The sequence below is a fragment of the Electrophorus electricus genome, chromosome 21 (assembly GCF_013358815.1).
Source record: "Electrophorus electricus isolate fEleEle1 chromosome 21, fEleEle1.pri, whole genome shotgun sequence".
NCBI lineage: Eukaryota > Metazoa > Chordata > Actinopteri > Gymnotiformes > Gymnotidae > Electrophorus > Electrophorus electricus.
In genome coordinates this window covers 10,244,440-10,270,024 of record NC_049555.1, presented here as the reverse complement: position 1 = coordinate 10,270,024, position 25,585 = coordinate 10,244,440, and the positions used below count along the sequence as shown (strand labels likewise).

At 46.9% G+C, this 25,585-nt stretch overlaps 1 protein-coding gene across 5 annotated transcripts in view; it reads right to left on the bottom strand.

The window, feature by feature from the left end:
- Positions 1-7,584: 7,584 nt before the first annotated feature.
- Positions 7,585-25,585, bottom strand: part of uacab (uveal autoantigen with coiled-coil domains and ankyrin repeats b) — a 36,426-nt gene continuing 18,425 nt past the window's right edge. Inside the window, exons 1-19 of one of the 5 annotated variants that reach the window (XM_027004746.2) lie at positions 25,181-25,432; positions 23,936-24,066; positions 20,593-20,681; positions 20,424-20,488; positions 18,554-18,611; positions 18,163-18,233; positions 17,665-17,771; positions 17,378-17,559; positions 16,235-16,272; positions 15,372-15,425; positions 15,102-15,209; positions 14,900-14,932; positions 14,690-14,782; positions 14,560-14,590; positions 14,391-14,440; positions 10,888-13,584; positions 10,480-10,632; positions 9,655-9,720; positions 7,585-9,319 (exon numbers count right to left, since the gene is read on the bottom strand). In XM_027004746.2, the coding sequence (XP_026860547.2) occupies positions 9,248-9,319; positions 9,655-9,720; positions 10,480-10,632; positions 10,888-13,584; positions 14,391-14,440; positions 14,560-14,590; positions 14,690-14,782; positions 14,900-14,932; positions 15,102-15,209; positions 15,372-15,425; positions 16,235-16,272; positions 17,378-17,559; positions 17,665-17,771; positions 18,163-18,233; positions 18,554-18,611; positions 20,424-20,488; positions 20,593-20,681; positions 23,936-24,033 (4,065 nt within the window). In that variant the 5' untranslated portion in view covers positions 24,034-24,066; positions 25,181-25,432 and the 3' untranslated portion in view covers positions 7,585-9,247. Of the gene's footprint in view, positions 9,320-9,654; positions 9,721-10,479; positions 10,633-10,887; positions 13,585-14,390; positions 14,441-14,559; positions 14,591-14,689; positions 14,783-14,899; positions 14,933-15,101; positions 15,210-15,371; positions 15,426-16,234; positions 16,273-17,377; positions 17,560-17,664; positions 17,772-18,162; positions 18,234-18,553; positions 18,612-19,601; positions 19,864-20,423; positions 20,489-20,592; positions 20,682-23,935; positions 24,067-24,747; positions 24,858-25,180; positions 25,433-25,585 lie in introns of those variants that run through there. The other 4 variants (XM_027004745.2, XM_027004747.2, XM_027004744.2 and 1 more) reach the window with 4 other exon arrangements.

Here is a 25,585-nt window from a genome sequence, read left to right as displayed (position 1 = left end):
CGATCTCTACCAAAGTGGTTGAGACGGCGACAGGTACAGATTTACGTCCACCGTAAATCCGCCAGCAATCCCGGCTCCTCCGGTGTGCGTCCTGAAAGCGAATAAAGTTGTGGGATGCAGCAGCCAATGGCTCCAATTCACGCAGATTTCTATCGCAGAGCATCTGCCAGAGACACACACAAAAAAATAATTATATCCACAAAGGGGCTTGGGTCCCTTTTGATACTCGTGCTCATTCTGCTCAGGAAAAAAAAAAGGGCAGGCCTCTGGAGCGTCTCGGCACCGGGAACTCAACCTGTCAGACAGGAGTCCCAAGGCGTGAGAGCAGGGGCTTCAAGCAGGGGCCTCATCAAGGCAGCTCTCTTCATCCCTGAACGCATGCCTTCTCCCAACCTGCTTCTAACTGCACCCCTGTGGGCTGCCATCAGGCCAGTGGTTGCGTTTCTGTTAGAGCACAGTGCTGGCCATGTGGAGAATGGATGAAGCAAGAACAGAGAATATAAAAAGTTATACATATTCACAATCTTTTTTCCAAGTAACAGTTGTTTTACAAAATAGCCAAATTACAAATCGCGTTGAATATATAAATAAACTGTCATCTAATATATTTTTTTTCTTGATGCAGCCATGATGATCTATCAAATAAGTTATGAAATAAGTTGAAATAAACTGCCAGAAATCTGCCTTGGTAGGACATTTTGTAACAGGAGAGAGATGATCAAACATCCTGTGGCTGAATCATTTCTTCTACTGCCAACACTACTCTCCAACAGGCAGTTTATAAATCCTTAATGCCCTCTAAAAAAAATAAAAATAAAACGAACCACACAGATTCTGTACTTTCTCCATTGTGAATTTTTAGTAGAGAACTAAATGGTTTGGATGGTCTCTCACTCACACACAGGTCTCTTCATTCTAAAATAACCCAGCATCCCACAGTCCCAGTGCAATCTCATTGGTCAAGGAGCTTTTCTCAGAAAGAGATATTGTGCTATGATTGGTTCTGACATCCAAGGGCAACTCCACCCAGCAGCCACAGTCATACCTAGCCTTGTTTGCCCTTATAATCAGGTATGGCAGTTGGCCCTGACCACAAACCCCAGCAGAGAACCCACCACAGCCATTTCAACAGATGTCCTAGCTGCAGCGGCTGGGTAAATATCTGTAAAGGAATTAGTGTGATTTTTAACTCCTGCAGCCTGACTTGGTCAAAATGGGCGTCAGAGACACTCCACAGCGTTCTGCCAATCACCTGGCCATACCCCCGCCAATGAAAAAACACACCACTAAAAATCACACAAATATTTGACAATAGCCTATTTCAGCTGAGTAAATAAAGGATACCGAGCCAAAATGTTCACTATTGAGAGAGTTGAACCCGAGTCTTCTGCCGAGGTTGCAGTGATTTATACAAGAAGCATTTTTAAGGCCTCGGCTCGATAAGAGCCAAGTGCACATGGAGTCATCAGTTGAACTTGTAAGGTATTCTTAAATCTGACATGTATAATCAGTTACACATGCTGGGGATGTTGCTTGAGTCCCAAACACACAAGAAAAATAGGAGAGTCAAAAGGAAATAAAAGACAGACTGCTGTGAATTTCACTGAGGAAGTAAGAATAACTTACCATATGTGCAGTGGAGAATGAAGGTGAGAGACAGCAACAGAGTGAGAGGGGTGCTTAAAGCAAACTGTGTCTGAATAGTTTAAAAGTACACAACAATTCTCTTCCCAAACATTTCATATTTGCCCTTTCCCACTGTCATTAGTAGAGCACTACTTGGACATTTACAGATGTGTACTCCATGAGTGATATTACAAGGTCATTGAATATTACAAGCACTTCTACAGTAACAAAGGAGCTAAAGATTGTTGTGAACCCGATCTGCCTTAAGAATCTCACCATCATTAGCACACTGCATGCTACACCACCTGCTATGAATCCCATAGTGAAAATATCACAATGCAAGTCTGCCCTCTGCAGGTTAGGAATTAAACTACACGAGCCCAAATTCAAGAAGGAGAAGAAAAAGAAAAATATATAAGTAAATAACTTTTTTTTTTTTTTTTTTTAAACCTACTAATGGCTCCACACAATTTGCGCCTTTCAGTAAGTGCATATATATATATATATATATATATATATATATATATATATATAAATATATATATATATATATATATAATATATATAAATATATATATATATAAAATATATTTATATATATATATATATATATATATATATATAAATATATATATATATATATATATATATATATATATATATATATATAAAAATATATATATATATATATATATATATAAAAAAACACAGACAGGGGGTCACGCTCATCTCCAATCAAATCTATTCAGACAGAAGTGCCCCAGACAGTACTTAGGCTTGCGTAGCTATGCAGATTACAGTCCATTTCACTGGCAACTCTTTAGCTATTAGCCTGCAGAAGCTAATGAGGCGTTAGATAGTGAATATCTAATGGAGTGTGTTAGCATGGCAATTAGGAGGGTGTAGCAGCCAGGCGGAGGGGCTCTAGAGCATTATCCATTTACCTGACTTCTGAGGTGAAACATTTCCCAAGAATGTGATGTACATCAAACGGTTGGACTGCACAGTTTTTCAAACGCTGCTACTCTGAGGTACCCTTTTAAAACGTTTCTTTTGTGTAGACCTAAGGGTTTACTAAATAGCAACTAGTAGACAGTATTGAATGTCGGGGATTATTAGAATATCCATGCAAGTCATAAATCTATATGACAGTTGGATGTTTTGACCAATGCAATTAAATGAATTACTTCACATGTTGACACTGCTTGTGCGCAGACAGTATAGTACAGGGACGGGTTTTGCAGACCAGAACAGATTACGAAACATGTCTGGTGCATCAGTGGATAATGCATCAGGAGAATTTCCTGGGGACCTGCGGCTCAGCTGCGAAAGCAAACCAAGACAGGGGTAGCCTGTCCCAGCGGGAGACCACCACCTAGCGAGGAGCCAACCGGAAGCGCCTAATCAGGGTATTTGCATTCCGATTCAAAGACAAGTTTAAAGCTTAAACGGAACAATCAAAGGCAGACGGCGCTAGCAATCAGGCATGCTAACCAGCGACAGCAGCGGATGAAAGAAGCAAGATTAGAGAGATTTAAAGTGACATTAGAAAGAGTGAACCCAGTGCATTGACTAATGAGAGGGAAAGAGAAGGAAATTTAATTAAAATTCAACATAGAAAGCTGTGACCTAGGCATTTTTGTACTGCAGTCTTATATCAAAGGCTGTAAAGGTGGTTAAAGGATGAGGCTTTCACAAACAAATGGGGTAAATTCTTTAAAAAATTACACTTCATAAGATTTAGTTCGTTTTACAGTACATTACAAAAAGGGTAGTTTCGAAAGGGAAAATTTCAATCATTTAATCTACCTGAGCAGGTAAATAGTATTATAAAACCTCAAAGGGAATTCATTGGGCAAGTGCAACAGAACTCAGCTGTACTACTCAAAAATAGAGATGTACATTTACTAAACATTAAAGTCTCTGTGCAATACTCCTATAGTAAAGTCCTTCTCAAACCCTCCAGGGCAAATGGTATGTTTTAATCTTTCTTTTAGTCCAAAGTGGACTTGATTATATGAAAGTGTTTGCTAAAGATGACCAAATGTGACTGCATTTCACGGGGGGAAAAAAAATGAACACATGTAGTTCCTCCAGTTTACAACCTGTGAATTCCTTCACAAGAACAGACGGGAGCTTTTCATGACAATAGTTGGATTGTGCGGCTACATCTCTTAACAAATGCACTCTCAATGACCAGAGGTCAGAGCAATCCGAGTTCACCTAAAGCGCTCCGGCTAAGAACCAGAGTAATGAGTAAACTGATGCCTTCAGCACAAAAGGAGCACAGTCAGGAACGTTAAACATCTCCCAAACACCTTCACTACTGCAAGGAGGCCCTGCATCTGGCTTCTTGCTGCAAGGATTATTAACAGGATGTAAATATGTGGGTCATGCACAGGGGAAGGCAATATGAAAACGAAAACATTATGAAGACAAAAAACTGCTTGGCTGCGGAATGTTCACAGAGTAAGCGTGAGGTGTACACACAGATGCCTTCAAGAAAGTCAAAAACAGGAGAAACATCTACAAGAATGTAACAGAAAAGTTGGTAACTGAGGGGGGAAAAATTAGCTATGCATTTACTACAATTGCTGTGAACCACTCCTGGTGATTTTGGAAGAAGGAAGCGTACGTTTCTCTTAGTGGAAACACAGCAGGACCATAAACAGGTGTTAAAATTTGACCAGTATGTGCTGTGGTTTGAGAAGGCTCCATTTCTTGAGTTTTATACCCCTTTTTTTGGCAGAACTATTTGGAACCATTATGGCCAACCACATTTTTTTTTTTTTAACCTGAGGAGACATTCACTTCTTTAGCCCAGAGTCAGGAATCACATATGGAATTATGCATTGCGCTAGTGCAAGTAAAATCCCGTCTTTGGCGACATTCAGAAGCCCCAGTTGTTAAACATCACTAATGTAGCGTAGTAGAACAAGGCTATAATAAGTGTAGCGGGTAGCGCGTCGATATTCTCAACTAGCAATTAAATGAAGAAATGAGAAGTGTGAGATTAACATAAAGGGCACTCTTTTACACTGCACTGATGACACATGCACAGATAACAGGCTTAGACACGGGCAGTTAAGACTCACGCTCTTAATCAGAATGAGAGCTCAAGGTATGAGAGAGTGCGCGACACCCCCTCGCCCCTTTTCCACAGATATGAAAACCAGCCCGGAGCTCTTCATAACGTCTCTTTATAACGATGAAACGTCGACGCTTGGGTTCGGCAGCGTTCCCGCAGGCTCATAACACACAACCGCGGACACGGTCCCGCGTGTCAGCCCTGTGCAGCCACGGGGAACGCGACCCATTTTCCGTCCTGGCTCGACAATTATTACATTGGGCTCCGAGGGAAAGCGGCCCCGTATGGTTTTGCTAAGTCCTTGAGCGGAGAAGGTGGTGGTGGATGAAGCAAACCCAAGTAGATACACTAAGCATTAGTGGTTAACCAATAACTAATGAGGGAAGAAGAAAAAACACGGGGCTCAGATGAAACCGTTTAGCATGAAGCGTATAACAGCCTTATTGCGTTTCAGAAAAGCTGCTGCGCCATTTTAACCTCCCCTAGCATAATTGCTGTGCGGTTAAAAGGTCTGTTTCCAGTCAGCGTTAGCAGATAGATTGTTTGAACCCCTGTGTCCTAATCAAAGAGCGAGCTCCAAATATGCGCGGGTTAAGTTTATATAAGCACGTGTTCCAGTTGCTTATTGGGGCAATTTAAAGTGCAAGTTATAAGAGCAGATCTGGGATAGTTTAAAACAACAAACAGTTTTCGCAGGACGGCAGTGGTGAAGCAAACACAGCTTTGTGGTCTTTGTTGGCACATAAAAGCAGATCTCCTGATAGAAAGCTGAGGGCTTGGCTCCAGTAATGGACCTTTCCCATGGCCAGCCAATAAATCTCTGCAAATGAAAGGGCCTCTCTGTCTCTCCCGCTCTCTTTAGCCATTTCTCCATCAGCCCCTCCTCCTCCCTCGCTCTTCCCAGGTGTTGGAGTGCTGGGGTCAGGCCTGGATCAGAGAGGATCAGAGCGAGAGACATGTTGAATCCATCCAGTCCAAACCAGGTCCATGTGTCCTGAGCACCATTATCCTGTAAATGAACTTTATTGAGGCAACGGCGTGTTGGGAAGTCTGCAAAAACATTAAAAGGGAGCATGCGGAGAGGGCCCCTCCGGCTCGGGGTAGGGGGCACGCAAGAGAGGGTAGGTTGCTCTGGCTTGGAGTTGTCTAGCTGCGTAATGGTCTGTTACCACCAGAGTCACGGTCAGCACAGGCCCAAGCAGGAAGTAGAGACGACGGCAGTCTCTTAAGCAGCCATACTTCACCGACTGAGAATTTATGCAGACAGGAAAAGAGAGGAAGAGGATGACAAAGTGGGGGTGGGAGAAGGAGTGAGAGCGATGCAAAAATAAGGCTCCCATTAAAAGTGTAAAGTCAACAAACCCCTTATTATAACTCTGCACAAAAGAAGGGGGAGAGAGAGACAGTAAAAACCAAAAGATGAAGAGTATGACAGGAGAGAGCAAGACAAGGTTAGAAGGCCGAAAAGAGAACACATTACAGAGCAAGTCCCAAGAAAGCACCTACAATTTGTACGATGTGAACGAACCCACAGCCATGGTGAGCCTAATCAGGAGCAGGCCTGCTATGAACCCCCCCTGAGGAAACAATGTGTACCAAAGCAGCATGAACACGACCCCCACATGTGGCCTCAGCCCCATGCCCACCAGGAGTCCCGTTAAACAGCAGGCTAGCACTGTGATCCTCACAGCGATGATTAATGAGAGAGAGAGAGAGAGAGAGAGAGAGAGAGAGAGAGAGAGAGAGAGAGAGAGAGAGAGAGAGAGAGAGAGAGAGAGAGAGAGAGAGAGAGAGAGAGAGAGAGAGAGAGAGAGAGAGAGAGAGAGAGAGAGAGAGAGAGAACGCTGGGGTGGGGGAAGTGTCTGGTTCTGCTTAAGGTCCTGGAAATGAGATTAAAGGGAAACCTCCAAACAGACTGAATTGTATTTGCCATAATTGCTGTGAACAGCTTATACCAGGCACACCACAAATAACAGTCATAAAAAAAAAAAAGCAGGAGAGGAGGAGGGGAGTGCAATGTGAAACCCCTCACTCACTTGCTTGCTTAAAGCAAGCTACCACAGAAGAAAAAAGAACCCTGGTGGATTCATTAGGAAGTATAAAGGATGAGGTTAAGGCTCAAGTACACTCAGAGGATTTTAGCTCAAAGAGGATGAAGCCACAAGCTGAGATGATAATACTCTGAGAACACGCGAACGGGCGAGAGGCAAACAAACAGAAGATGACACCAAAATTCTACATCAGTTCCTGATCTGACTAGGAGCCCGAGAGCCCCGGGCGAACAGTTCTGCAAAAGAGGGAAAAGGAACAGATAACACAAGGAAAGATGGATTCCTGCTACACTCCCCAACTGCGATCCGCACCGGTGACTTCAAAAAGATCCAAATCCTTTTAAAGGAAGCCCAATATTCTAAAAGAGTCTGCAGCCAACCTAGTGGGTATTTGTAGAACACTAAACCAGGTGAAGCACAAAGGTACAAATCAAATCAATGAAAGTGATAAAACAGAGGAGGCTTTGTTCCAAAAAACCCATCATTCCGGCCATGATTGCATTTAAAATAAAAGCACATGCACTGACATGAAAAAGTGAAGTGAAACACAGGCAAGAGAGGATCTGACTAGTTTTCATAATGTAGTTGGGGTGGGCAGGGGGGTTATGAGCTATTGAGAGGTGATCGGTCAAGAGCACCGTACCTACCAAGCAAACACAGTGTGTAGGAGTACTCCAAGATAGGAACCCGGGAGCTAAGGTGTTCTGTGTGTTAAGTTTATGCACTCCTAAGTTATACCCAAGCTTATTCCCAGGATTCTGTTTACATGGGAAGGCCAAAGAATTCCCTTCTCTCACTGAATAACAGCCAGAGACATTCTTAGTCTAAAGTAGGCACTTTTATTGATGCGAGTTCTACCACTTTTGTAAAACAAAACAAACGAAAAAGAAAGTAAACAGAAAAGGAGAGGAAGATTCTACACCACATGAGAAACATCTACCTGTAGATAAAGAATGCAGAAATATATGACGTACAACTACGACTGCTATGGAGTTTTGTAGTGCCAATACAGAACCAAGAGAACTCAGTTCTTATAAGTTAATAGAAATCATTAGCCATTTTTTGCAATACATTATTATTGGCATGGCAAATCAGGATAGGAGTTTAATGAATGTGTATTAATTATGTGCTAATTTTTGCTCATTGCAGTGATCAGGCTCAGAGTTAATGGGATACCTAGTTGTTTTTAAATTAACTCTACTGCTTCTGAGGAAAAAAAAGACATTCAAAAGAAAAGTATGAAAAATCTGAATGTTGTGTACCTTGAACAGGTATGGTGCCGTTTTAGTCCAGTCCTGCTGAATAGTATTACCATAAACATGGTGACCATTAATCAAAAGTAGTACAAAGCCATGATAAAAATATATTGGATCTGGGAAGTACCACAAGAGAAAAAAAAAAAAGAAAAAAAAAGAAAAAAAAAGAAAAAAAAAAAAAAAAAAAAGCAAAAACACATCTGATCTTCCACACAGCCAAATGAACCACAGAAAGCTATATTCCATCATCATCATCATCCTCCTCCAAAAAAAAAACAAAAAAACAAAAACCCACAAACTTGGCCTGCCAAGTCACACCACAAGAGGGCAGTATAGTCCAGGCAAGGGAGGGGGGTCTTCGAGCCAGGGAAGGGTGCCGTCTCCAATTGCTCTGGGGAAGGCAGGGCTGTGTTCTTTTTCGCCCAGCACCGTTGACACTCACCGAGTACAATCCAGCGTTCACTCCTTTGATATCTCACACAAGGCGAACATCAGAGCCCTAAGAACTACTGAGGTTAAAGCATCCAAGTCCAACTCCACACAACAATGCAGCCTGCTTCCTTGAACATGCTGCATGACTGGTATTGACTGTAGTAAAAGGTTATTCTCTTTGTGCCCTTAAGAGTGGTAGGAGACCTGCTCCCTGACGGCGATTATACAGAGAAGACTAAGTCAATGGAATAAGTTGCTATACAAGGAGGTCAGACAGAGCGCCAGGGAAATGGACCGTTTTTTTCTGCTGCAGGCTATTCCGTTACAAAATAAGGAAACAAAACCAGGCTCTCACTCTGAAAGGCACAAAAACCATGAGCATAAACCACTGCTGAGGTTAGCGCTCAGGAGACCCCACCTACTAAACCAACAGCAGCACAATGAATTATTACAACCAGTCAAATATTACACCACTCTGAATTACCCCTGCACAGATATGACATCATATTTGTGGGCACTGGGAAATAAGTGACCCCTCCACCACTCGTTCGTCATTGCTGGGATTTTTGTGGGCATAATTATTGCACTTCTAAGCAACAGCTTTGCGACTGCAAAATATCTAACCTGTTAAACAACTACAAGGCTTTGACTGTACTAAAGTACACAGCTCCATGCCGGGAGAGGACATTAACATCTGGCATGCTTTGTGACTGGACTGCTGTGCAGCAGCGTCTGACCGCAGGCCTACAGAGGGAACGCTGGATTGAGTCAGTGGGTTCTTTTCAGGCTGGGTTTTAACATACAAACTGCTGCCTCATTCGGATAATCTGCAACAGGGCTGCTTGGACGTCTTCATCCATGTGACCCTGGAAAATGCAAGCCAGCACACACGTCAGCGCGTACCAATCGGACTTAAGCAGCTTTTCAGGTGGTGGAGGTGATTCACCCCTCATACAGAGCTGTCTGCAACTTTAGTCACTGCGGTGAGCGCACACGCGCACGCACCCGCGTACACGCACACCTGAGTAAGTGTGAATAAGATCAGAACTGCATGGGAATGCAATGCCCCATTATGGGTCATGACATTTCCACAAATGAGCTCTTGATCAATGGCCCTGAGATTTAAAAAAAAAAAAAAAAAAGCAACTTCAGGCAGTGTATGTATTGAAGGACAGAAGCACACCCACACACACCCACTTACCTGTGCAGCGCTGAGAAGATGAGTTCGATAAATTGAAACCACCTCTCTATGTTGCCTCTCAGCATCCTGTAACGGGGGGAGAGACAAAATATAAACAACCAGAGTTGCTAATTACCTCTACTGTGATGAACAGACAGCTGTCTACTGAAGGGGGGGGGGGGGGGGGAGAGAGTGAGAGAGGGGGAAAAAAAAGTGTCAGAGTGAACTTTGGTACATTCATATCTGATGAACAACAGAAAGCTGCCTTTTTTCCTTCCATGTAGCTTTGTCATTGGTACTAGGAGCTGATCAAAAATCAGACTTAACATGCACAGTCACAACACGTCCCATTAAAATATCTATGGCTTAAAATAGCTCAGGTTCAGCAAAATACAGAAGCCAAATTCAATAAGTGTGGAAGAGTTTTGTGCTTTGCTTTTCCATCTAATGGGAGTTCTAGCGAAGCCCAAAGCTCTGAGGGGGTAGTGCCTCCTGCTCCTGTAGCCCTGTTTTACATCAACCAGTCAGCTGCAGTCACACAACACTTAAGACTTGGACGCCAAAAAGGTTTGAAGCTTATCGAGCATTTTTAACCACAGTTTTAATGAAGATGGATTCCTCAACCTGTGAGTTACAAACGGACCAGATGAAGGTCCACCTGGGATCTATCGGTGGCTTTGTATCCTCGTCCTGTTACGGCATAAACGGCATCATTCAGAGTCGGGCTCAACATCTCATGCTATGCCCCAGCCCTGCGGAAGCCAGGGAGCATGTCAGGCTAAGCTGAGGCAGGACGGCCCCTGCGCTGGCAGGCATGTGAGCGTTTCGTGGTGAGACGGGACTCACAGCCAGCTGCTGCTGGAGACTCTTGACCTGCGCCTGGAGTGCGTCCATGTGCTGCGTGTGTCTCTTGTTGGGCATGTTGCCTGTGTAAGCCAGCTGGGACAGGCCATTCAGGGCCTGTTTGAGGCGCTCCACGTCAGCCAGGAGCTCTGTGATCTGCAGGGCACGAGTGTACACACAGACACAGACACACAGAACATTTGTATTGACAAAGAGAGGGCCTCCAAGAGTATGTTCATTTCAAATGCCCTTCAGTTACACACACCAGGCTGTGGTAATCTGAAAATCATCATGGAACTGTTTTATTTTTAAAAACCTTCACATGACTTCAGACAATAAACCTGATAAATATATTCTTTAGACAAAACCAGTGATGGTGCAGTGACTAATGAAGCCATAAAAGTTCCCCACCCGTTTGTCTTTTGCCTCGGTTTGCTCTGAGTACATCTGGATCCTCTTCTGCAGGTCTCCAATGGTGGTGAGCGATTCATCGTACTTCTCCTTCAGCTCACGGATCTCCTTTTCAATGGAGGTGCTCCTGTTCTGCAACGTCTCCATCTCCACCCGAGCTCTGCACTCGCTCTCTCTGGCCTGGGCCGCCTCCCTGTAGAGGTCGTCGCACTGTTCCTCTAGGCTCGAGAGCCGATCTCCGAGCTCGTCGGCCTCATCCTCCAGCCTCTGCTTCTCGGCACGGAGCTGGGCCACCTGGCCCTCGTGGGCACGCAGCTCATCCAGGGCGTGCGTGGCTCTGAGCAGCTCGCCCTGGAGCGTGGCCACGTCCTCGGCCCGCTGGGCGCTGGTCTCCTCCGCCTCCCTCAGGGCCAGGCGCAGATCGGCCACGTCCCTCTCCAGGGCCTCCCGAGCCTGGCCATGGCGGGCCAGGAGGTCTGCGTCACTGCTGCAGCTCCGCAGCTCCCTCTCCAGGGCCTGCGTGCGCTGCGCCTCCACGTCGTGCATTGCGTGGAGCCGCTCGCACTCGTTCCGTGCCTCCTCCAGAAAGGAGCCCAGCGAGCGCTCAGTGTCCTTGAATCGCTCCTGCTTAACGAGCTCGCTCTCCAGACGCTGCTGGAGACTCTCGATTTCAGTGGCGCACAGCGCATTCTTCTCCTCCAGCTCAGCTCGCCGCACGGTTGCGTCCATGTGCTGCTGCTCCAGCTCCACCAGCTTCAGGCTCAGTGCCTCCACCTGGACTTTGTAGGCATCCTCCACCTCCCTGTGTTTCTCACTGGGGATAAAGTTGGCCTCCAGCTCCTGCCGCCTCAACACAAGCTCCGCTTTCTTGGCTTCCTTCTGCTGTCTCTCTCGTTCCCTGTCTGCTTTTGCACCCTCGTACTTCTCCTGCACTTGGGCCAGTTTCTCCGTCATGTCCTTCATGGCACTGCTAAAAGACCGGTCCTTTTCCTCCACGGTGGACAGGGGAACAAACTTGGAATGAATGGCTTCATGAATGGTGTCCAGCTCTCTCTTCTGGGATTCTATTTCTTCCTGAAGTTTTGCAGAACCTTCAAGAGCAGCCTGATGTTTGGATGCGGCATCCTCAGCTCTCATTTTCACCTCAGCTAAGGCCCTGTTCAACTTGCTTTTCGTCTCCTCGTGCTCAACGAGGCTAATATAGTCCTTCACCAATTTCGCCTGCACATTCTCAAACTCCTCTTTCAACATAGCATTTCCCTCTTTCATGTTCTTTAGCTCCTCCTCCCTGATTCTTCCATCTTCTTCCAACTTGGCAATTTCAGCCTTGGCTTTTTCCAAGGCTTCACCCAACACCGCCTGCGCTTGCTCATGCACTTCCTTGGCAATGAACTCTCCCTCCAAGCTCCGCGTCAGCGACGCCTTCTCGGCCACCATGAGCTCGAGCTCTCTCTCCTTCTCCCGGTACTTCTCCTGGAGGCTCTTCAGGTCCTTCTCCAGACCAGCGGCGCGAGCCGACAGGGTGGCCGCCTCCCTCTCATACTTCTCGCATGACACCTGGGAGCTCTTTAGTTTGCTCACGCTCTCAGACAGGGAGGCCTTCTCCTCTTGGAGCCTCTTCACCTGCTCCTCTGTCCAGCCTTTCCTCTCCGTCACCTCCTCGAGCTGCTCCCTCAGCTCCTCGGCAGCGAGCGCCAGAGACCTCCTTAGCTCCTCGTGAACATCAACAGGAACGTACTGTGTCTGGAGGTTCTGGGTGAGCTCCTGCAGCTCTTCCCGGAGCAGCTCCCGTTCGTCTTCGGCCTCCTCCAGCTCGCGGATCAGTGTCTGGCACTTGGACGTCACTTCTGCCAGCTTCATCCTCAATGTGCTGCTCTGCTCCTCCAGAGCATCCCTCATCCTCTCGTGCTCTGCCAGGGGGACGCCATCCCGGCCACCCGCCTCCCGGTGGAGCTCGGCCACCTCCTCCAGTACACGGTCGTAGTCATCCCGCAGCTCCGCCAGCTGCCTCTCTTTCTCATCCACTGCGTTGGTCAGGAGGTTCTTCATGTTGTCGAACTTCTCCCCGGGGACAGTGGTTGACAGGCGGACCGCCGTTTCCTGCGCTCGAGTCTCTGCTTCCAGGAGAGACTTGGACATCTTATCCCGCTCTTCCCTCACCACGTTCAGCTCCACCATCAGTCCATCGGCCTCTTCGGCCAGGTGTCTTTCGCTTTTCTTGTACTCCTCCAGAGCCTTCTCGCTCTGCTTCAGGTGGTTCCTGACCCGGCCCACCTCAGCCGACGCGCCTTCGTATTTGGCTTTGACTTCGCTGAGCTGGGCTTTGAGGTCATCCAGCATCTGGCTCCCGAGGTGCTCCTTCACGGCCACCACATGGGCCTGCAGTTGCTTGACTTTGGCCTCTGAATCCAGCATCCTCTTCTGCACGTCCCCCAGCGCCCCTTCCAGCTCCTGAATCTGCCGGTCAGCGTCGCGCTTGACCGAGTCACGGCTCTGGGCCAGTTCCTCACAGTCCTGAGTCTTCCGCACCAGCAACGCCTGGAGGTGCCCTAGCTCATCCTGGGCAGCCTCCTGCTGTTTACGGGTGGAGCTCAGCTCCTGACGGAGTGCTTCCACTTCACCGTGGGCACCCAACACTGGTTGAGAGAGCTCCAGGGGGCGGGACAAGGAACGAGACAGAACTGTTGGCTGTAAAATCTGCAATCAAAGAGATAGACTGTTACAAATGTAACCCACTACTTGCACTGTGAGCAGCAAACCTTGATCTGCGACATACCATAACCCTTTTCTCAGAGATTGGATACACAAATTTTGGAGAACACATACCAAGTTTTACCACAGACCTTAATTTTCACAAATTACACTACAACAAAGCCCAAAGTGATCTCTACAGTAACAAAGAAAAAAAACAAAAAAACAAAAAAAAACATCATGTCCTGCAAAACTGCATCTAGTGCAGTTTGAAAAAGCTGACGCCAAACTGAGACCCTCCGAGAAAACAAACAAACAAATTAGTTCTCTCTCAACCGCAAGTAAGAGAGGTGACAAAAATAAGAGAGGAGCTCCTTCATTCTGACAACACGGTGTGTATACACACACACACACACACACACACACACACACTATTGGAGTGAGCTACAAATCATAGTCGTAGGTAACCCATTACCCACATAGTCTATTGCTGAGCTACCAAATTAGTAAATGTTGTGGCAAAGCTTTCTTAATTCCTTCAGGGAAACATCATAATACTGCTTTGCTTGCTTTGACTTCCATTTTAAAAAAAGTGTAACTGCAACTAAAAACTTGTCCAGATTGACCATAAACAGACTAGATCAGGAAATCAGTATTCCTCAGCTGAATAAAGATTCTAATATTTTTATCTAATTGAGATATTAAGCTACAGTGCTTTGGTAATAAGATAAATATCCTGCATAGGCATCTCAACACAATTAAACAAAAACAGTATCATCTCGATTAGAAGAAAACATTTCAAGGGATATTACCTGAGCTGAATCCAGGCTTTGAGACTGTCTGACAATGACATTTTCTCTCCCTGCATGAAAACAAAACAGATTTTTTTAATATATATAATTACCTTGAATCTTCATCGGGCCATATGATTCAGTTCCTAAAACTTAAGCCTGTGTGCCAAATCTCACAGGCCAAACTCACCTTTAATTACAGACTGACCTGAGTAATCTCCCTGCAAAAGGAAACAAGCAGACGTATTAATCTGATTGGCCGATCACGTCAAGGGATTGGATGCGGATCTAAGGCGGGTAGCCTGCTTGTGCCTGCTCACCAGACAGCTCTGGGGCTGGACCTTCACCGTGTCCGAGGCCCTAGTGCCTTCCTCCTTGTCTCTAGCAGCCAGTAGTCGCTTCAGATGTTCTCTCTGGAATTGACAGAAAGATGTGAAAAGGAGGTAGAGATGAGCACATGCACATTCTGCAGCGAGGCGGGCGGGGGTCATCGGTCATGGAGAATCTACAAAACGCTTGCAAAAAGGTACCTCTTTATGAATGTCTTCCACCACTGACTTTTCCTGCAGAAAGAAGTACAAATACGTACTGCATGTGAGACACTTGCACAACAATCTGGAAGATAATAAGTCAGACTGTTTGGAGGTTAAAGCACAAGAAACGTCACTGTAGTGCACAGCACCAGAAGACACTGAGCATCATGGGACTCCATAGCTTTGTACGTGCATGTACCTGACTGAGCTGTTTTTGCAACATGCTGACTTTGTCCATCAAAGTCCTTTGTTCCTGATGATACCTCCTTAGAGTCTCCTGCTGGCTCTCATTCTGTTTCTCCAGATCCTGGAGAAGTCGCACACACACACGCAGACAGAAATTTAGCTTTACGGCAACTCATTTAATGGGGCAAACATCAGAGAATAGACTGGTAGACTAATACTGCAAACCCAAAGCTTTAGATCTGTAAACAAAGACCAAGAGAAAACTGAAAACAATTCCACGTACATGAATGATATGATCCCTACTGAACGAGGGGTCAGACGTTGCATCCAGTGACAGCTGCAGAGAGGGGGAAAAAAAAAAAAAAAAAAAAAAAAAAAAATTAACTCAGCTGGGTGAATAACCCACAACCACAAACCTCTTAAATAGACTCAAATACAACAAATGTGCTTCGTGTCTGGATAACAAATCAGGATGACGAGAAGCTGTAACTGATGCAAAAAAATTCTGCTTGCCTAAATGTTCCAAAACGGAAGTCACACTGAAGTTTCGTCTACTGCCACTAGATGGCAGTGGTGTTGAGCTGGAAAACGGCGAAGCGAATGACTGCAGTGATTGTGCGCCGTGCTTTGGCGCGGTTGTGTATCGCACGCTGCCGGCACTCTGACGGGGCATTAAATCCAGAGCCAAGTGTCATCAACGAGTGACGACAGCGCAAGTACACGACTGGCTTGGGCCTTCAGTGTACCGCAATAAGCAGTCGAATTAAAGCCCAGTGTCTCCGAGTGGCGATTTATAGCCCAGTAGCGAGGGTGCTAAAAAAACAGCTAGAAGAATTCCCCGAGCCCGGGAGTTTACACAGCTGCTTAAATGAGAAAACTAAGTGCAGTAATTAGGCTGGCTTCCATCACAAGCCTCTCATTAAGACATCAGGAGAGGACATAAGCCGAGTAAAGTTCTCCCCAGGCTCTGGAGCCTACTGTCCCTCTGCATGGCTTGGCTTAGAGGGCAACGCAACTGCTGCTGGGTTCACGCTGGCTCCCTCAGACAAGGCAATGGTAAATAAAACCGGAGAGCAAAAAGAACCTTAAAGTCTTAAATCTTAACCAGGAAAGTGTTGGAAGCTGGTGTTTTCTGGGAATCCATACCTGTCTCTTTTTCTGCTCCATCCTGGTAGCTTCTTTCACTGTCAATGTAGAGGAAATGCAATGTTAACGTAAATGTCTATTTGGCCGACGCTCGTGACCAGAGCGACTTACAAAAGTGCTGTCATTTACTCATAGAATACATCCTAGTACAGTACAGCAGGTTTGAGTACAACTAGAATGCTGCTGAAATACAGGGATCAGTGCAGATGCCTAGAAGCTTTATACAATACAATAAGTCCTAGAGTTTCAGTTAGTCAACATAGTAGCAGTGGTCATTTAAATATTCCACAAATAGATGGGTCTTCAGTCTGCATGTGAAGACATCATTACTCAGCTGTCACAAACACCAGCGGCAGCGCACGTGAGCAGCTCTGTTAAGGCCGAGGGCAGCGGACTCCACAGAGTAAACGAGGGGGCTGTGATTGCACTGTCTGCGTGGCTGTGTAGTCATAACAAGCCTTTTTTTCCCCCCCAATTCGAGATTAAAGGCTCGCGCGTGCGTGCGTACACACAGTGCATAGAAAAACAACAAACAGGTGTGTTGGAAACATTAATTAGCCAGACACCTCAGGCAGCTCTGACTGTTGATCTCATTTGGGAAAGCTGGGCTTCTTTTAGCAGCGAGGCAGGGAAGAGCCGAAACCTCTCCATCCAATCAGAGTGCAGTGTAATCATGAGGGATCTCATCGAAGAGGTCAGTAAAGATCAGTCTGACTATTCAACTGCATTTGGGACCAGCAAACATGCACACTTTTCACCAGAGGGTGGCACAGAAGAGATAGAGTGGAGACATCTTGTCTGCTCGTAACCCCCCGCCCCCCATCCATACTCTGCTGTGTTTCTGTTCATTTTTGGCATGGAGCCAAGTGGAGGGCTTCGGATTAACTTTGAGCCTTTTGCACGTTTTCGTTCTTGTGCCTAGAACACCTGGGTGGAGCGGTGGCGTAGGCAGTGGGGACCCCAGAGAGGCACAGGAGGCGCAGAGGTGGTGCTGAGGGAGGGACGGGGAGATGCAGAGGGAGATGGGGGAAGATGTGGAGGTTGCAGGGGAGACATGGAGGAGGTGAAGGAGGAGATGTGGAGCATGCTCGGGTAGGTGTGTCTCAGAGTCCCTGCCCTTCATTAACAGGTGGTGTGACATACCTTTCAGGGCACTGTCCAGATAGCTCTTGACGAGGCTGACAAGCTCATGGTTTTTGCTGAGGCGTGCGTAGTGGTAGCCGTCATGGCCGAAGCCATCCACAGCAGTGACGTCAGCGCCGTTCCTCAGCAGCACCTCCACGGCATCCTTGCATGCGTATTCACAGCCCAGGATCAGCGCGGTCCTGGGGGTGGGGAAGGCACACAGGCCACATGAGAGTGTGTGTGTGTGTGTGTGTACACTAAGGTGCAGAGGGCGTGCTAGCGAGGCTAGGTGAGTGCGTCTTTACTTGTGTTGCTTGTCTTGCACTCTGATGTCAGCACCACGGTCAAGCAGGAGCTGACAGATGCGGGGGTGACACATCTGGGTGGCCAACACCAATGGAGTTCGGCCATCCTACACACACACACACACACACACACACACACACACACACACACACACACACACACACACACACACACACACACACACACAAAAAATTCCAGGGTGAATAAATGAAATTTGTATGACAATTATGCTCAGGCTTCAGAAAAATGCTTCACAAAGCAGGGGGGGGGGGGAACCTCTCCATCAACCTTAACCAAGTAAACCTACTCTTATCCAAGGCCCCATCAACCACCTGGTGACCCTGTGAGGACCAGAGCAGTTCCTACCACAGTGCAGTGTGCCACCCAGCAGGCTGCACGGTTGCCAGGCAGCACGCTCTGCTGCCAGAAAGCCATGCGGTGCTGATGTAGCCCAGCAGTTACTAAGAGCTCTGCTCAGCCACGGGGAAAATACTCACAAAATCATGAGCGTTGACCGAGGCTCTGTTGTCACACAAGAGCTTAACACTGGAGGAGCAGCCTGCCATGACTGAAAAGGACAAAGCCCGGGGAGGGTGGGGTTTGAGAGAATTAAAGAAAAAGAGGAAGAGAGAGCAAGGTATGAGCGTGAAGGAGAGAAAGGTCGAGTCACAAATTAACTGCAGTGACATCCTGACATCGATTTGAATTCTATGAAACTACCTGTAGGTGGGAAGGGACCGTGTGATTGATTATTTTGTGATTGCTTTGGCAATACTGCAACTGTGCGTTCATGACAACAGTATGTGCGAGTGTGAGAAAAATTGGCAGGGTAAAAGGCAAGTGTAGAAAAACTAATGAAATAGCATACTGGTGGAAATTCTTGCTCACCAGCATCGTGTAGTGCTGTTCTCCCCTGCAGGTCCACATTTCCAACAGGGCAGCTGTGCTGTAACACATAAGCAGACAGTTGAAAACTCTCCCTTTCCAATTAGCCAATACTTTCAACCTACCGTTGAAATAAATATCAGGCATCCCACATATCTTTTGTTTGAGACATCACTGCACCTCATTTCAAGTGTTTTAGACCTGGCTGCTGAGACTCGGAGGGTTCTGGGCCACCTTTAATGTTAGTATGCTTGTTTGAAGCTCCAGAGTTTGGGGGAAAGTGAAAGCAGGTGAAGGGGAGGGAACCTGTTGCTATGATACGGCCAGTGGATGTGACCTGTGGGATGCTGGTCTCGCTGAGTCCAGCGCTCTGTCCCAGAGACCCCACCCACAACTGCACCTGCTCACCTTTTCTCCTTCACTTCCCCCTTTGTTTCACTCCCCTCACGTTCTCCCTCTGTCTCCATTTCTTTGATCTTACTCTCACCAGGCCTCTTTTTAAAAAATTTAAAAATAAATAAAATAAATACATTTTAAAAAGCCCCCCCCCCCAAAAAAAACACGGAACCTCTTCTCTCTCTAGCAACAGTCTCCCAAAAAGGTGGCCAGGTCACATGACCGTGGTGTATAACTATATCCCGAGTAACTTTATCTGCTGTGGGGTGGGCTCTGTGGGCGAGTTCAGACAGCCCTGGGCCCTGTGATGACGGTACAGGCACACAGATGGGAGGTTACAGAGCGGGGCCATGCTGTCAACACTACCAACACCCAGCTGGAGTCCCTGAAAGCTGTTTTCATAAGCAGTGCATGCTGGAGGGGCCATGCAGGGGGGAGGCTGAGCCCTAACAGGGATGCAATTCAACGCATATCTCAGAAATTATATTAAGAATATTTGACAATGAACATATTACTAAAATGCTGTTTTGCCACTAAAGTCTTTGCTCATTATTATTATTAAAAATTATTATTATATATTCAGTGGTGAAATGGATTAAAACAAACAAATAGGTCAATATGATTTTGGTCATTTCTCCATTATGAGTAATCCTACCTTTCTTCCCTTTTACTGATTGCTTTTCACACAGACAGACACCACCAGTGGGTGGCAACTGTTGAATATTAAACCATTTAACAAAGGATGACGGCAAATCCTTCAGACTGTCACACCACCACCAGTGCAATTATCAGATGTCAAGATGCTAAACTGAGGTGCGAGTCTGACGTGAGAGCTGAGGACAAGACACTCGAGACATCATCATCATGATGATGATGATGATGATGATGATGATGATGATGATGATGATGATGATGATGATCATCTTTAGGACTCAAGTGATGGATGCCTGCCCACACACTTTAGCGACCCCTGCTGGAGCCTTACATTTGTGATAACAGGCCCTTATAGTTAAGAGAACAAATGCACTAGATGATTCAGCAGAGCACCGATGAATCACAAAGGCCTTAAAGGCATTTTCTGTACTGTCCACCCACCATTGTGTTACAGTAGCCAGGTTTTTACAGTGCCCAAGCTGTTTCAGCAAAGAAAAAGAACCGAGATGATATCAGGCTCCATTTTAAACACAAGCGACAGCACCAGTGGTTCAGTGTTTTTCCCCGTTTTGAACAAACAGGAAAAATCTGCAGTGGCTCACAGACTTCCATCTTTCCAGCTCAGCATGACATTCCAGCTATCGTGCACAGAGTTCAGACAGATCGGCACAAATTTGCCGGCCCACTTCCTGTTCACAGTTTCCCAGAATAGCTTCTAGAAAATAAATCACACCCCCTAGAAATTCTAGAGTTTGAGTTCCACAAAACCAACCCTAAACATGGACACTGGGTAACCGGTACCCAGACAGCAACGATCGCCTACCTGCAGCAGCTTCTGCACACAGAGTGACTGTCCGTTCCTGGCCGCCAGGTGTAAGGCATTTTTCCCTGATAAGATTTAAGTAAATAAAAATCACATTTAAAAATTCAACAACAATTCAACGGGCTTGAAAAGAAAATCATTAATAACCACCAAAAAGTGTCTACTCTACCTGTGGCATCAGCAGCTGTGACATCAACACCATGGCCAAGGATGAGGTTAAGGCAGTCCAAGTGTCCTCTGGTGGCAGCAAGATGGAAACTTCAGGTGGTGGAGAGAGCGAGACAGAACACACAGAAAAGAAAAGAGAGAGAATATCTAAATGCTAAAAGTCTCATTATGCAATAACGTGAGCATGAGGCCCGGTGGTGAATATGACAGACGGGCGCTTCGTGAAAGAGGAGTGCGCGATTGGAGGGGGGGGGATAAAGAGGGGCAACGGAGTACTGAAAACTGATGCCTGCGTCTAGCAGCTAAATCAGCATGTAGAGCAGAAAATGGAGGCAGGAGGGATACACAACACCTCCTCAACCCAGGCCGATCCGACCCACTCGCACGGCCATCTGCAGGAGACAAACACCAGCTTCAGATTTGCTCTTCAAAGAGGGGAAGAGACAAGTTTAGACACAGATTCAGACTTGGTCAGGATTCAGATTGCTTCGTCCCTACAATGAGCAAGGTTATAAACCAATCAGCATCTCAAGTCCCATTTATACACACCGTAGCACATTTCCATGGGACGTGCTCAGCTTTAGCGCTTCACAAGAGCCCAGACTGCTAGACCGTCTCGGGGTTCCTGACGCGTTAGTGCTGACAAGGTCGTTAAACGCGGACAGATTCGGCGCGAGCGCTGAGGAAACGCGCGCAGAAACAGGCGCCTTTTTTTTTTTTTTTTTTTTTTTTTTTTAAGTCATTTAAAGCTGTGTTGAGTCGCGAGTGGCTTTGACCTCGATCTCGCAGTTCCGCCTCCAGTCACGTCGCGGACAGGAGGGGTATTTTTTGAACGACAGGGAGCGACTGCTTAGGACTTGTACCGTTGGAGAGCGAGAGCACGGGCGTGCAATGAACCAGTAACCGGCAACAGCATCAATAAAACCCCCCAGGAAATCAGGATTAAGTCAATTAAATTTTAGCACAAAAGAGAAAGGAATTCTCTTTCACCGGGTGTCCAGGGCAGAGATGCGTTCAAACCAAATGCAAGCAATCCGGCACAACTCAAAAATAGATCACTGGGCATAATAGGTTCCTCAAAAAAAACAAACAAACAAAAAAAATTATAACCAACCCAAACTGGGTGGCTGGAGGCAGCCTGCACCATGCTGCACAGTGGAGTCGCAGGTGGCTCACGGTTAAGAATGGCCATGCCGTTGACAGGCACAGAGACAGAAGGTCGCATGCTGGTCGACACCCAGACGTGTCATTCTAGCTTGGCTCCAACTCCTTCCGTGACTCTAGATATGCGACGTATTTTTAGAGGCACTGAAGTGATGTGCCTGCAGGGGGTCCTCGAAAAGCCCCTCAAAAGCAAGTGCGTCATTATAGAAGATTCCAGAACATTTGAGATCATTTAAAGCCCACCGAAAGTCAGGAACATGGGGACAAAGTCGAGCGGTGAATTCCGATCAGAGGACTAGTTAATATTCAAAAGATCACAGGTGTTCCTCAAAACTAGGGGCCATCTGTAAAGCCACTTACAAAGATTATTAAGTAATTTACACACTGTCAAACAAGACCTTGTGACATGCGGTGCCTGCAAGTCTGGTTCAGAAAATAACTACACACACTTACAGTGTGCATGAACTACACATTCTGTGCACATATGCGTGCATAAATTACAAAAGGCCACCTTTGACGCTGGTTTCCTGGTGGTTAATCCTTGATTAATGATAATCACTTCTAGACAGATGTGCCTTTTACAGCACGCATGCGCACACAGTACTGACGTTGTGTGCCAACAGTATATCTATAGAAAATCTGGGGGTTTTTTTGGTTGTAATTTCTGACTTCTTATGAGCTACAGAGCACAACTGTTCTGAAGTGCATTGTGCACTGTTCTCTGTGCAACCAGTGGGTTTGTGTCATTCACGAAAAGCTGAAACAATGAGCATCAAATCATTACTGGTTCCGGGGTCATTCTTTACAAGCAAATGTCTGCTCTACACCCAAAGACCAGCATGTAACCTTGTATGCACACTCCTACATGACCTCCCACTGTGTCTACGTGTGTGTAGTGTGCGCACACACACACACACACACACACAGTGTGGCACATCGCCAGCGGCTACGAGCGCACATCAGGCCGTGCCCTGCTGCTGACAGGCAGGCTCCATATATCACCGCGCCGTTTATGACCTGCAGCTCCGTTACTCTGCCTCGCCGCCCTGGCGACTAGCACGCCGGCGAATGCACTTGATTTAGGCCTGAAAAATTCCAGGGCTCTATCGCACAAGGCCCCTTCCTGGCCACGAAGAAAACCAGGAGGAGGAATACCACACGTGGACAGAGGACGCCCACCCCTGCTCTCCTGCCAGGGCGCAGATCTCGCACTAGAAGGCAGAGAGGAGGAACGTGGGCGCCGTTAAAAGAACCTGAATGGCAGAGCAGTCCGCTCAGTGTCGGCTCCCTCGGGGCCCCGCGGCGGATTGAAAATGGAGGGCACAGGGCCGCCACACTCAGCTGAGCAGTAAATACAGCAGCCGTGTTCACCCTGCCAGGCGATGGCAAAGCACCTTGTTAAGCATCCGGGAGAGAATAGCGCATGACCACCCCTGCCCAGTCCTTCTCGTTACTCTCAACACATCCAGAGAACAAGGAAGTATTTGGGAACGCAGTCACTTCATGACTCCTACATTTATTACGAAGATGCATTACCTGAAGATGTTACATGCTCATTTACAGACATCACTTGAGCCACTCTGCTCTCGTGGGCGCGTTCTTTTCTGTATACATGCCTTGGATCAAATAGCCTTCACCACTCCATGTTCTCCATAGTGGTGTGTCCTCGGGAAGCCCAGATTCCCCATGCACACAGGCCAGAACAGCAAGGCTTCCACAAACACCAGCCATTTCAAAACAGATGACTGTAATCACTACCACATGGCACCACACAAACACGCAGTGCGCAGCGTGAATTCGGCTCTCAACTTGGCTTTCCTCAGGAGGTGATTTAAGGAGGTAAAAACATACCATATCAAAACCCACTGTTAATGCCTCTCTACATCTTTTTAGGAGAGTGTGTTGGTCTTTGTTTTCTGACCAAGTTTAAATCCCATCTTTTCCTCCATCTCTTCACTTGTGGTTTGCAGGAGAATAATTTTAGAATTGTTTATTATATTTGGCAGGAAAACAGCAGGAAGTATCTGGGTTATGCCGGGTTCTTCAGTTAGAGACTTCTCTCAGAAATGCTTCTGAATCTCAGTGAAGACATTCTGCAAGTCACCCATTATATGAATCTGCCTTTGTGTAAATCAACACAATATTGGGAGCATCTCAGCACACAAAGCGTGCGTACTTACGCAGAGCGACCCTCTACATCTAGTTTGGTGGGAGTGATGCCCTTCTTGCTGAGCACAGCTGCAACCTTCTCCACCTCTCCCCTCTCCACAGCCTTCATCAGCCTGTCGTCATACTTATTCCAGTCTGTGTTCTGAAAGAGAGGTGAGGGAGCAGAGAGGTCAGTACATGGAGCCCATAGTAGAGCCTTCTGCGGGATGCGCCGTTTGACACTTTGCCTTTGATGCACCAATGTGCTTCGCTGACAATACGGAGCAAAGAAACGTTCTGCATTTTACAGCCAGAGGGCGGCTGACTGATTTGCTTTGTAAGAGTGTCAGAAAAGCTGGTGGGAGGAAAGAGCTCGGCTCAGGCTTCTTAGACAATCAACTCTGCTTCACCAGTTTGTCCGCAAAGGAGCTCACAACAGAAAATACGAAGAGTCTTTCTAAAAGCATCAAGACTCAAATTTTAAAACAATTTCAAAATTAAACTGCGTGGAAAGAATGACTTGACAGCAAGTTAAAACAAGTTGTTAAATCCTTGAGGCTCAAAATATCGCTTCAAATCAGCCCTGCATTCCTCAGCAACACTGTGGGTGCATTCCAGGATTCCTAGCAGCTATGAAGAAAGCCATAAGTCACTCTCCCCTAGTGGGTCAGTCAGTCCATCCCACACACCCACACCCAGTTTCCAGTAAGTTACTAAAAGCTAGCATGAAAAGAGCTGGCATGCAGCCTGAAGGCTGACTGTCTTGTCCTACAGCCTGTTGTACCAGAAGTAGTGACAGTACTAACTACTACAAATCTTGCCTGTGAGACGAGTGCTGAGATACCTACGAAGTACATGGCGGTGCATTTCAGCCAACGACTCATGGTGCTGACGACGCTATTCCTTTATGCAGCTGCACTGGAGAAGATGCACAAAAAACACACCCAAGGGGGGGGGGGGGGGTAACAAACAACAAACAAACAACAAAAAAAAAAAAAAAAAAAAAAAAAAAAAAAAAAAAAAACACAACCAAACTGGGAAAGGGGAAGCCCACTTTGCCAGTGCGTGTGTGTGGTCTCTTCAGCAGAGTCCCACGCCCGGGTGGGCCGCCAGCATCTCACAGAGCGTAAGGAGACGTGGGCCGCGTGTGCACACTCCTCCCCTGACTGCAGCTTCTCCCCGCATTCTCATCGCGCCTCACGCGCCCTCTTGGGCAGACGCGCGTGCTCGCCCCTTCACTGGGAGCTACAGGCTCCTTCTCCAGGGTCAGGCCGCACCGTTCGGGTCCCGTTTCGTGGCTCCGTCTCAGACCGAAGTGCAGCCTCGCTCACTCTTCCTGCAGACAGTTTGCTTTTCTTCTGCTTGGCCGACACGCTTTCTCTTTTTTTCCCAGCCTCGTTCTTTCCCCTTTTCTATCCGTATCTCTGACTCCGGTCCGCCTCTGCTCCCTCCTTCCCTCTCCGCGCCAAATGGCAAGGTCGTCCAACGCCTGCTGGTAAATATGTGTTCTCTTCAGGGTCTAAAATATCCTGGTAAACAGCGCGTGGACGCAGTCCTACCACTACTTACCTCTTTATTTTTTGCCCTTCCAACCTTTCTCCAATGACTGACTGGGGAGGTAGAGGGCTGTAGGAGTGGGGGGGGGGGGGGTTGGGGTGGGTGGAGGGGGACAAGCACTAAGA